The following is a 12,487-nucleotide window of genomic DNA, read 5'->3' as shown; positions in this document are numbered from 1 at the left end:
AGAGATTATCTCTACATGATAGCATCTCATTGTAATTTGGACATGCATTTGCTATTAAAATTTTATTTGTGGAGGTTGGGGATTTGGCTCAGTGGTAGAGCGCTTGCCTAGCAAGCGCAAGGCCCTGGTTTCGGTCCCCAGCTCTGAAAAAAAAAATTATTTGCCAGAATGCTTTCTTATTTTCTTACTAAGATAAAAGACAAACAAATAAACGAACAAACAGCAGGGGACTGGAGAGATGGCTCGCCATTAAGAGCACTGATTGCTCTTCCAGAGGTCCTGAGTTCAGTTCCCAGCAACCCATTACAACCATCTGTAATGGGATTCAGTGCCTTCTTCTGCTGTGTCTGAGGACAGCAACAGTGTACTCACATACATAAAATAAAAATAAAGTCTAAAAAAAAAAACTAATACAAAAGCCAAAGAAACAGTAACAAACAAACCAAACCCTACACCAACTCTTGGTGTTTTAAGACCACTTAAAACTTCTCTACTTCTCTGAGGATCTCACGGCATTAAGGACTGTAACTTGGTACTTTCCAGTCCGTGTATAGTCAGCTTCTCAACCTAATTGTATTTAATTCATGGGGGCAATCTTTAATCCAGACTGCCTTCTCTGCTTAAATGTATATAATCTATTTCTTTAAATACTTATTTTCATCTGTGCATGTGTCTACGTGTCTGTGTGTTTGTATGTCCGATGCCCTCAGAGGCCAGAGAAGGAAGTCAGATCCCTGGGAACAGGAGTTGCAGGTGACTGTGAACCACTTATGCTGGGTACTCAGGTCCTCTGCATGGGCAGCAAGCACTTTTGACCACCAAGCCATCTCTCCAGCCGCTATAATTTGGCTTTGGGAGTTTTTATTTATTTTTGTGTATATGAGGAGCATAGCATGGGTGCTGTGACCTGTGGGGAGGGGTCTGGCTTGTCAGGCAATTTCCCCGAGTCATCTCCCCTGATCTATCTGTAATTTCTCTTAAGTGCTTTGGAGAGCCTTTGTATTATGTCGTAGGTAGGCAGCTTGTAGCCAGAGGCAAAGCCAAGAGAGGCAGATTTTTCTACAGTTCCACTGCTAGACCCTGGGCATGGAGGTAACACTCACTAACTGTCCTCCTACCCTCGTATCTACTGTGACCCCACGCCCTGTGAGCTGGTTGGCTGCAGATCGAGTTAGGAAATCCTCAAATGTGCCAACCATCAGAAGCCCACAGCAAGTTCCCGCTTGGCACCTTCTGTGAATATCAAGTGGGGAGCAGGGTAGGAGTCTTGGATGCATCGTGCACATAGATCCCCAAGAGCTAAGAGATATCTTCTGGGGCAAGTCAGACAGGTCCTTAGGGGAAGAGAGTCATGGTGGTGCCCAGGACTTAGCAAATGTGAAAGCATCAATGGGAATGCCAGCCTCTTAGCATGGTCTCTGTCCTAGCTGTCACGTCAGTCAAGGAAGGAGAAGTGTGGTCTTCTAATCCCGGTACCTTCTTCTCTTCTTAAGTAAACCCTCGATAACTCAGTTTGTCCCTTTTGTAAGTCTGGTAATAGACTTGTCTTCTTCCCCCGGTGTTGGGGGACTGAATCCAGGACCCACACACGCTAAGCACGCGTTTCACCTTTGACTACGCCCCTACCTCCGTTGATGACTTTTGTGGTTGTTGGCAATACCTAATGTCGCGTCCCGATTTCACAAGTAGAATGAGCCCCAGGGCTTAGCATTCTCAGTCAGTGTTTCTGGTCTAGATTAAAAATGTCCACAAACGCCAGGTTTGTGGTTCTTTCAAAGCCTAGACTATGGAGTGGTACAGACACTGTAGTAACCTTTTTTATTTGTGAAAATTCGGTGATGTTTGGAATTCATGTATAGAAAGTTTACTGTGCTGATTTCCAGTTATATTAGCAAGCTAACACTAAGGCCAATTGAACTCAGACTCAGGAAGCAAATTAGAAGACACTGGAGCTTTGAGAAGGTCAGAATCAAAGGTCTGGCCTTTGATTTGTTTGGATCCTAAGAAGTTAAGGATGGGGTGGAGGGTCGTGGGGATGATGAGGGGTGGAGGATGGGACTCAGGGTGGGTTGGGGAGGGTGGCTTTGTGAGTGATATTTAAGAATTGTTCAGGGGGTTGGGGATTTAGCTCAGTGGTAGAGCGCTTGCCTAGCAAGCGCAAGGCCCTGGGTTCAGTCCCCAGCTCTGCAAAAAAAAAAAAAAGAATTGTTCAGAGGTCATCTGTCTTCCCTAGCTTCACAAGACCAAGCCTGTGTGTGTCTGATAAGACAGTCACAAGGTTAGTGACTTAAAGGCTGGTGTCCAAGGCCCAGCTGTTGTACGCACTTGTAGGCCTTGCTGCAACAGTACCTTACATGTGCTGCAGGGGTTCTGTTTTGTTTTGAAGGTGGCAGTTCTCATCCCCTTCCGTAACCGCCATGAACACCTCCCGATCTTTTTCCTGCACCTGATCCCGATGCTCCAGAAACAGAGGCTGGAATTTGCCTTTTATGTCATCGAACAGGTGAGGAGAGTTTTCAGAACGGCAGTAAATATTCTAGAGCCTCACCGATAGAATCAAACGAGATCACTGGAATGGAAATTTGTTTGTTTTTTTTTAATATTGCAATTTGGTCAAATGAATTGAGCAATGATTATGCTTGATGTTGAGATGATAGTATTATATTAATGGCTTTATATGTTTGCCTTAATTTGTGTTTCTCTGCTGTGATGTGACCCCATGGGTACAGCAATTCTTATAAAGGAAAACATTTAGCTGGGGCTGGCTTACGGTTTCAGAGGTCTAATCTATCACCGTAGTCACGTAGTTCAACGTGTCGATCAATAAGCAGCAGAAGGAGACCGTGCCGCACTACGTTTAGCTTGAGCATAGAACTCAAAGCCCACCCCACAGTGACACACTTGCTCCAGTAAGGCCGCACCTCCTAATAGTGTCAGTCCCCATGGACCAGGTATCCCTGGGACCAAGTATTCAAACTTGGGGGTCCATTCCTATTGAACCTACCACACCTATGATTGTGTTGTCAAATTGTTTTGTAAGTACCCGTGGCTTCCTCTGCAGAAGTAAATGCTGAACTTGTAACATTGATCCACTTCTGCTTTCCGGATATATGTGAGCTTGTATTGTTCTTAACCTGTGCGAAGGGCAGTTTACTAGAGGGTACTGCTTCTTATTAACGTCAGCTACTTAGGAGTATTTGGTCCTATGCAACTGTCTGGGACTCATGATGGTGCAACTTGGAATGCCATCCCTGCCCTGTCCTATCTGAATTATGGATGTACTCACTGTGTGAAAGCCCTCAAACACACCCACTGTGTTTTCATTTCTGACCTATTGTTTTATTTCAATGCATAAAACATAGGATAAAGATCTTTATTGTTTTTTTTTCAAGGTAAGTATTGATAGTCTTGATAGGGTATTTCTGTCTGGAAGGGTTGCTGACTAGCCTTGAAAGTTAATATTGCCTTGACATTATTAGGTAATTAGAGGTTCTTGACTAGAGCCAGGTAGTAATCCTTGAAAAGAGAAATGGTACGTGACGGACATCTTCTGTTCTGATGTCATGGTTTGCTATTTTCAGAATTATTGTTTCTTGGGAGCAGAGCTGTATCTGGTGTAGACACACGTAGCTTGTCAGCCACACATAGGCTGATTTCAGTGATAGAACACTATCCCTTTCACAGTAGGGACCAGCTCGGTAAGTCAATGCTCATCCAATGATGGACAGACAGGCCAAAATAAATTACATAAGAGAATCAATCTGTAATGCCCAGGATCTCTTCCAAATGGGAGTCTAGAGTTCTTTCAGAACAAGAGATAAACAGGAAGTGAGTAGAATTAGTAAATACATGTTGAGTGGCTACTATGCGAGCTGGCATGGTCTACATAGACTTGAAGTGACTTTGCCTTTGTTTAAAGACCACGATTGTAAGTGTAATGAAACAATGTAGTTGCTTCATTATATTCTCTTAAGTGGAAAGTGCTGTGTCAGAAACCTAACGTAGTCTAAGACACCTTAAAAAGAGAGCTCTCTACTGCCTTCTGCCTCTCCTACTGCGACCTCAGCTGTAGGCGCTGTATTTTGTCCTAATGCACACCGTCCGAATCATTTCTGTGGCTGTGATAAATACCCTGACAAAAGGCTGAGGGGAAAGAACTTACTTCACCCCACAATCCCAGCTTATAGTCTCTTACGGCAGGGACTTAGACTAGTTGTCATGTCCTCAGTCAGGAGCAGAGACAGAAGGGCTTATGTGCTCACCTGCTTGCTGGCTTGCTTGGCTTAGCTACCCTTCTCCACTCATGCAGTTCCAGACAGGCAGGAAACGGGGGGGGGGGGGGGGGGCACTCACAGCGAGCTGACTCCACCCACATCCATTAACTTAATTATCCCCAGGACAGTTCCGTGGGCCAACCCGATCTAGACAGTCCCTCCTCGAGATTCTATTCCCAGGTGACGATAGGTTGGGTCAAGCTGACAATCAAATCTGACCTGCCTCCTGGCTGTTCCGGTCACAGAGCACTTTCCCACGTTCCCCGGTTACGTCTCACTGCATCTTTCATTTCTCTTACTGATAAATTGATCTTTTAAATGTCTTTGCTGTTCATTCGAGTCGGAAGACTCTGTTTATTCTTTTTATGATATTTTAATTGCGGTGTCTTTGGTTGGGTTGAAGAATGTTTTGTATGCTCACGGTAGGTAATTGGTGAGTCATGCTTGGCAAGTGTTTATCTACAGACTGTGGGCTGCCCTTTCATTCTGACGGTGTTTGTTTTCCCCCGTTCAGTGCTGGGATTAAACCCAGAGCCTCCCCACCCCCCACCCCTGCTATACAGTCCATACAGGGTTTTATTGAAAAGCAAAGGTTTTAATTGTAATAAAGTCCTATTTATTGATTTTTTTTTTTATTTCGTAGTACCTGCTTCTTGTTTTGCAGCTGAGAATGGTTTTCAGATACTCTCAGAGTATTTTTCTCCAGAGCATTTGTGGTTTTTGACTCTGATATTTAGGCTAGTCCCTCTGGTGTGAGGTAAGGAAGAGGGGTTGGTGTTGGTGTTGTTTTGTTTTTCTCTTGGCTTTGGATTTCAGCTATTTCCTCATATTTTATCACCATTTATCAATTAAGTAATCTTTTCCTCATCAGCCCTTTTGTTGGAACTGAGTTCCCATACACATATATACATACACGGAACGTGTATAAATCTATTTCTGGTCTTTCAGTCCAGTTCCATTAAATCTACTTGTCTGTTTCTGTAAGACACTTTTTTGGGGATTTCACCCTCCATTTTTTTAGTAAAATATGGAACAAAATTAATAATGGCCAAAGTGTGGCCTAACTTGTATTACTAAAGGCTGCTTCTTTCTTTCTTTCTTTCTTTCTTTCTTTCTTTCTTTCTTTCTTTCTTTCTTTCTCTGTTTTCCTTCCTTCCTTTCTTCCTCCTTCCCTCCCTCTCTCCCTCCTTCCCTCCTTCCCTCCCTCCTTCTGTCCCTCCCTCTCTCCCTCTCTCCCTCCCTCCTACTGTCCTTTCCTCCCTCCCTCTCTCCCTCTCTCCCTTTCCTTCCTTCCTTTCTTTTGTAGCAATTACTCATATTTTTACTGAAGACTAAATAATATCCAATTGGAAGTTTTTCTTCTATGATTTATTCTGAATCTTTTAAAAACCTTCTCAGCTTTTTGTATGCGCCTTACTCCCTCCCTTAGAACAATGCCCGCTCACCCCACATTGAGAGCATCTCACTGTGTGGCCCGCCTGGCCCAGCCGGTGTTCGGTATACAGAGCAGACTGGCCTTGAATTCACAGAGCCTTTACCACCCAAGGGCCAGCATTAAAGGCCTGGGTAATGAGGCCTGACCTAAGTGTGTGCACTTTTTTTTTTTTTCCGGAGCTGGGGACCGAACCCAGGGCCTTGCGCTTGCTAGGCAAGTGCTCTACCACTGAGCTAAATCCCCAACCCCGTCTGTGCACTTTTCAACACGGCAACTTATCCTGTAAAAAAAACAAAAAACAAAAACTGACCTTTTTAAAAAATGGTGACAAGTCGGAACTTTAAGCCACCTTCATGGTGGCTGTAGTTAGGGGTCTGCGTGGTTTCGGGAACTGCGAGTTTTTGTTTCTGCGTCTCATTCACCCATAACGCGCAGAGGTGAGCTAGCACTGCACTCTCAGAGGCATGCAGTCTGGAATTCAGTGGATTCTGCATGGGATGAGGCCAGAGCAGCCGAGATCTGCATTTTAACTCTCAAGTCTGTTAGGTCTGAATGCCAGCCTTGATCGATCAGCAACACACGTTTGATAGCTGCGGCTGTTTTCACCTTCGCCAGTTAGAAGAGTCACTTCCCTGCTGGGCGAGCGCCCAGAGGTTCAGCACAACTGAAGAGCTCCCAGAAAGCTGGGGTATCCAAGAGTGTGCATGGCTTTGCCTCCTCTCTAAGACGAAACGTAAGGACAGAGATGAGGAAGGCAGTGGAGCTAAAGGGTGCCCAGCACGGCAGATGCTGTTTAGATCTTTCATGTAGAACACAGCTGAGACAAGAAAGAAGTTAATTCCCGGCTAGCCGATCGAGCACAGAGACGGGCTTGAACACTGAGCTGCTTATGTTCAGTCACAAGACAGCCGAGTGCCTCATTCATGCGGCATCCATGCTGGTATTGCTAGGTGACCGACACTCATAACCTACAGTGTAGCCTCCAGAGAAGCTATAGGGGAAGCCCTGGGCTGTCGTGGGGTCTAAAGACAGGAGTCAGCTTAGGGTCTCTCAGGTCTTTACCTTGCCTGTCTTTTTAAGAACAGCAAGGGATCCCTGTACTCATTCATTGATGACAAGGCACACACAGTGACTTCACCAGAGAGACGCTTTAGACGCAGAAGGAAGTCTAACCTAGACATCTGCAAAGGCCAAGACGGGCCACTGCCTTTTCGCTTGTGCAGCCCATGTCCCTTCACTCAATAAATCATTATGAAAGAGCGATCAGAGCAGAACATCAGTGCGTGTGAAATGTGGTTTCTGCAGTGAATAAACCAGGGCTCCTTTTTGTTGCTGTGGCAAAATGCCTTGGCAGAATGAGACTTAGGGAAGAAGGGATTTGTTTTAGCTCACAGCTCAAGATTATAGTCCGTCATCCCAAGGAAGTCAAGGCAGGAACTTGATGTAGTCAGTCACCTCCTGCCCACAGTCAAGAGCAGAGAGAGAGGAACATTCATGCCCACCTCCTCTTTCACCTTCTACTCCCTGATGTAGTCAGGACCCAAAGCCAGGGGATGTTGCTGCCCACAGTGGGCTTGGTTTTACCATGTTAATCAATACAAGGAAGATCTTTCACAGACATGCTGACAGACCAGCCTGACCTCTAGACAACCCTTCATTGATACTCCCCATCATACCAACTAAAGCCCCTTATTCTTCTGAAAGAGAGCGGTAGTAAATTGTCATGTGATGTGCAGGCTCGGTCTAGAAAACACGATGGGCTGGCTCTATGTAGAGAAGGAGACATAAGTGAGACCAGAACGAGAGGGAACACTTAACTTCCATAATCATCCTTAAAGGAGATGATAACGGCTTGGGTTCCGGTGGCCCAGGACATTGTGAACAGTGGCTGGGTTGGGTTTTAATTAGAGTGAAATTATTTACTCATACAGTGGTAAGTAGCTTGAGTGGTACGGAGCTCTCCTTGGCTTTTATTCTCAAGCATGAATAGGCAGCCACAGAGCTCCAGGTTTTAAAGAAAATGAACAGTCAAGCCAGGTAGCGGAGAGAACAAAGAAGACAGAGTCAGCAGAAACTCACAGTCAGGAGCCACAGAGCTAAGGGAAAAAATAAAAGTATTTCTGACAGGAAAATGGTTTATCATTATGAAAGAGCGATCAGAGCAGGACGTCAGTGCGTGTGAAAATGTGGCCGCTGAAAGCTTTTGAAAGAATAGCTGGGGGGCAAAATAACATCTAAAGCAGAACCAAAATGTCAGAAAGCAGAGGCCACGAGCATCACTGTCCTCCGAGAGGCCTATGGATAGCACCATCCTCTGAAACTGGACCTCTCACTTGCCCTGGTGAGGCTCTGCTCTGCTCCCAGAAGAATTCTGTTTCTGTCGATGACATGGTCAGCATCATAAGTGTTGGCTGGCCTTTGTCATTTCTGCTCCTTTTTTCTATCTCTAGGGATCTAGCATGGCCACTGAGTTACACGTCCCATCTATGGAGGTCACTGAGTTTTACTGCAGTTTTTAATACATTAATGTGTAACTGATACACACATTCATCAGAGTTCTAGAAGAACCACAGCAGAAACGTTTTTTAGGAGTGGGGAGAGAAGGAGCTAAAGAAGAAACTATAAGGAAAAATTCCAAAGCTTGATGGGGTAGTTCATGCCTTTAATCCTAGCCCTTAGAAGGCAGAGGCAAGTGGGTTTCTGAGTTCAAGGACAGCCTGGTCTGTAGAATGAGTTCAGGACAGCAAGAGCCACACAGGGAAATCCTGTCTCAGAAAAAAAGCATATGTCTTTAGGTGAGAGGCATCCTCCCTGGTGCCCATGTGACTAGAGCACATATCCACTATAAAGCATAGTATTTGTCAATTTTAGAATAAAAATAAAAAAAGAAAAATATTTAAATAGAGTATAGAAAAAAATGACAAGAATCAGGAATGTATGAACTATCCTGCCATTGCAAGTAGCTAGAAGCCTGACTTCCGGATTCTAAAATAAGAAAGGTACCATGCCCTAGAACTTTCTTTCTACTCATGGTATCAGTCTGGGGTAGACGGTGGCATGTTCAGTCATTCATGATGAAACACAGACACACAGACATACAGACACACACACATTTTTCAAAGAACCTTCTGAAAGACAGACATGAGCCCCATCAGAGACATGAGTGGGCAAGGGCATGAAACAGAGTCCTGGGTGATATTCACGTGGCTGGCCCATGAAGACAATGGGAATTGAGCTGAGGAGAAAAGGAACCGAGAGAGGTTTGAAATTTCTATAGTTACATCAGTTACTAAAGGGCTAGGCTGTATCGACTGGCCTTTCTAGTTATACAGAAAACCAATTATCTCCTTGATGAAGAAAAAAATCAATTCAGTCAGCACTGAGGAAAAATTTACACAGTATCCATAATAACGTTACCATTTATCTTCCTTTGCATCGTTTCTATTTCACTACAAAAACCAGTGTGCTTTCTGCAACCCATGCACCACACCGAGTAACATCTCTCAGGAGGCCACACGCTGGTGTTGGCCACACTGCACAACTCCTTCCCTTCTGCCACAGTCCTTTTTCCTGTGTTTCTGGGGGTGATTTTGTAACAATTGTTAAGGCATTTGTAAATGTCCTTAATTTTCTTTAGATGCCAAACCAAACTTTGCTGTTTCCTGTAGACAGGATCATCACTGTGAATAGAGGAAAATGGTTACAATATAGGAACTCGGGTTTTATGTAGTAAGTTCCTGTATTGTGTCAGTTTAAAATGTTTAGAGTGTAACAAAAGAAACCGTTGTCCACGCACTGTAATGTAACATAGTTACACTAGGAAGGGGGCTGGCTGTGTGTCGTCTAAAATGTTCTTGGCGTACTGTAAACATCAAGACTTTGAAGTCCTTCAGAGTACATCTGTCCTTCCAGGAAGATGTCCCGCTTTATTATATAGGAGAGTGCCAGCCTGTGGGTTGCCTTCAGTTTCCTGCCTTAAGTTTCTCCCCATCCCCCATGTTAGGGATCAAACCCAGGGCTCTAAGCATGCTGGGTAAATGTTCTCATCACTGAGCCGCATCCCCTTCCTCCTGTCTTAATAAAAATTGTTTTTATTACTTAAAGCGGGTGCGGGCAAATGAGTGCAGGTGCCCTAGGAGATGGAGTCACAGATGTTGTGAGCTCTGTGATACGGGTGCGGGAAATACACTCGGTTCCACTGTAAGAGCGGACGGGGCTCTTGAGGGGGCTGCTGAAAATTAACACAGCAGGGAAATACGGAATATACTTACTCTCAGTCGTTCTGTGTGTTCTTTGGTATAGCATCTCTACTATCTTATCTTTAGATTTTGGTCACACATAGTCTGCGATCCGGCATATTTGAAGTGAGGCAGAAATGCAAGTTGACTTGTTCATGGCATGTGCGTTGCCCCGGTTGAGTAGATAGCAACCGCTATTCTCTTTTCTTCAGTCACCAAAGGGGTCACGAGTAGATTTAAACAGTATGCAGTCATGCGCCCATATCAGCATCACCAGTCAGTGGCATCACTCATATAAAATGGCAGCACCCAAAGTGTATCACCCAATGGTACAGCAGCCACAGTTGTGTATGTGACCCTGGGACGTCTCTACGTCCATCAGTCCCTCACCCCTCAAAATGCACCCTCAACTGGGAAGTGGCGCCTGGCTGCGTCCCATACGCTTCTGACTTGTTTCTTTCGTTAACGAGACGTAATCATTATTACTTAACCGTGATACAGCAAATTAAGAAGCGAAAGGAAAGCCTCACGTGACCGAGTCTGAGTACATTTCTGCTTTTCTCTGTTCTGTGGAGACCGGCACACAACCGTTCAATCGTGCCATGCTCTTTAACGTGGGTTTCAAAGAGGCCATGAAGGACAGAGCCTGGGACTGTGTGATCTTCCACGACGTGGATCATCTTCCTGAGAACGATCGGAACTATTACGGATGCGGGGAGATGCCGCGGCACTTTGCAGCGAAGCTGGACAAGTACATGTACATGTGAGTAGCTCGTCCCTCTCGATCCTAAGTGGCGTGTGCTTGCAGCAGCCTGCAGGGCGTCCGTCTGGGACTGGTCAGCGGACGGAGGAGCCTCATCAACACCATCCCCCGCTCCACTGTGTCCTAGGGAGCCGGGACGGGGACTGGTTTGTCCATTGGAGATTATACAAGGGTTGAGTGGGGGAGAAAACTGGCTCCTGTAGTAAGCACATGGATTTAAATCTGGGTTTTCACCCTTGGGTCTTGCTTAGACACTCAAGGTTGCTTTCCTTTTCCTTGGACAATGGAGCCCAGCCGCGGGGCGGCTTTCTTGGATCACACATCCTAATCCTACCATGCTAGCTCTTCCTGCTTCCCCACCCCTTAGAGACTGAAGACAACTCCCAAAAGGTGACTTGGGATAGTCTCCCTTCCTCAGGCACACACACAAATAAATAGATACAGCAAGCATTTAAAATGTTTCAAAGCTTGACCTGCTCCTTGGAATTTGAGTTAGAGGGAATAGGGAAAATAAAACCTAAAAATATTTTTCTAAGTGCTAGTGTTTTAAAAATAAATTATATTTGGGGCTGGTAAGATGGCTCAGCGGGCAAAAGTGTTTGTAAGCCGGCCCGGCAACCTGAATTTGATCTCTAGAACCCATGTGGTAGATGAGGGAACTGATGCCCACAAGTGGTCCTCTGACACCACACCCCCTTCCCCCACAATAAATGTGTGAAAAAAATGTTTTAAAAGTGTATATTAGGGGTTGGGGATTTAGTTCAGTGGTAGAGCGCTTGCCTATGAAGCGCAAGGCCCTGGGTTCAATCCCCAGCTCCGAAAAAAAGAACCAAAAAAAAAAAAAAAGTGTATATTAAGTATCCATGACTGTTTGGTTAGTTTAATCCAAGCAGGTAAAGTAAAGCCTTTTAGAAATAGAAATTCATTTCAAAACTAAATGCGTTTCTTTCTGGTTATATTTACGCTGTTCTGTGTAACTAATAACACACTTATAAATAGTTAATATTTCTAAATGTTTTCAGCTTAGCGACATTTAGCACTGCATTTGCAGTTATTAGTATGTTTAAGCCTGGCTTTCGTGAGAATATTATGCACCTTTTGAACACTGGAACTTGAGTCAGAAAAGTACTACTAAATTTCAGTTGACATACATGTTTTGATTTTACATTTGATTTAAGCACTTGCTTTGATATCCTATAAAAATGTTTCATTTTTTCAGTTCACATTCTCCAGAATCCTTTTATTTTTTTTAAATCAGCTTGTTTTTTTTTTTTTTTAAATAGAAGTACATGTTATAGCGTATGAGGGGTGGGGCGTGTGTGACTGACCAGCCCAATGGGTGTTCTCTTTTTCCAGTCTTCCTTATAAGGAGTTCTTTGGTGGGGTGAGTGGCCTGACAGTGGAGCAATTTAGGAAGATCAATGGCTTTCCCAATGCCTTCTGGGGATGGGGAGGAGAGGATGACGACCTTTGGAACAGGTATGTTGAGCTCAGCACAAGTAGCTTGGTAACTCAGCTTCCAGATTCTGGAATGGGTAAATCACACCTCTCCTAAGAAAGGAGACTTTGGGTTGGGGAGTTTTGGAAGTTCCCAGATTTGTTTTTGTGGTAACCCATTTCGTTCTGAAATTCATTTAATCCATTTTATGTCACCCTGCAGAGTTCACTACTCTGGATACAATGTAACCCGGCCAGAGGGGGACTTGGGAAAATATACATCTATTCCCCATCACCATCGAGGGGAAGTACAATTTTTAGGACGGTGAGTGTAGTGCTA

At 44.6% G+C, this 12,487-nt stretch overlaps 1 protein-coding gene across 4 annotated transcripts in view; it reads left to right on the top strand.

Annotated features, from left to right (window-relative positions):
* B4galt6 (beta-1,4-galactosyltransferase 6) overlaps positions 1–12,487 on the top strand; it is a 56,855-nt gene that overhangs the window by 40,119 nt on the left and 4,249 nt on the right. For all 4 annotated transcript variants that reach the window (XM_039097085.2, XM_039097087.2, XM_039097088.2 and 1 more), the window contains 4 exon segments: positions 2,387–2,503; positions 10,523–10,710; positions 12,067–12,189; positions 12,371–12,472. In XM_039097085.2, the coding sequence (XP_038953013.1) occupies positions 2,387–2,503; positions 10,523–10,710; positions 12,067–12,189; positions 12,371–12,472 (530 nt within the window).

The sequence above is a fragment of the Rattus norvegicus genome, chromosome 18, assembly GCF_036323735.1.
Source record: "Rattus norvegicus strain BN/NHsdMcwi chromosome 18, GRCr8, whole genome shotgun sequence".
Classification (NCBI taxonomy): Eukaryota; Metazoa; Chordata; class Mammalia; order Rodentia; family Muridae; genus Rattus; species Rattus norvegicus.
Note: the sequence above shows the minus strand (reverse complement) of the source record. Positions and strands in the feature narration are given on the sequence as shown.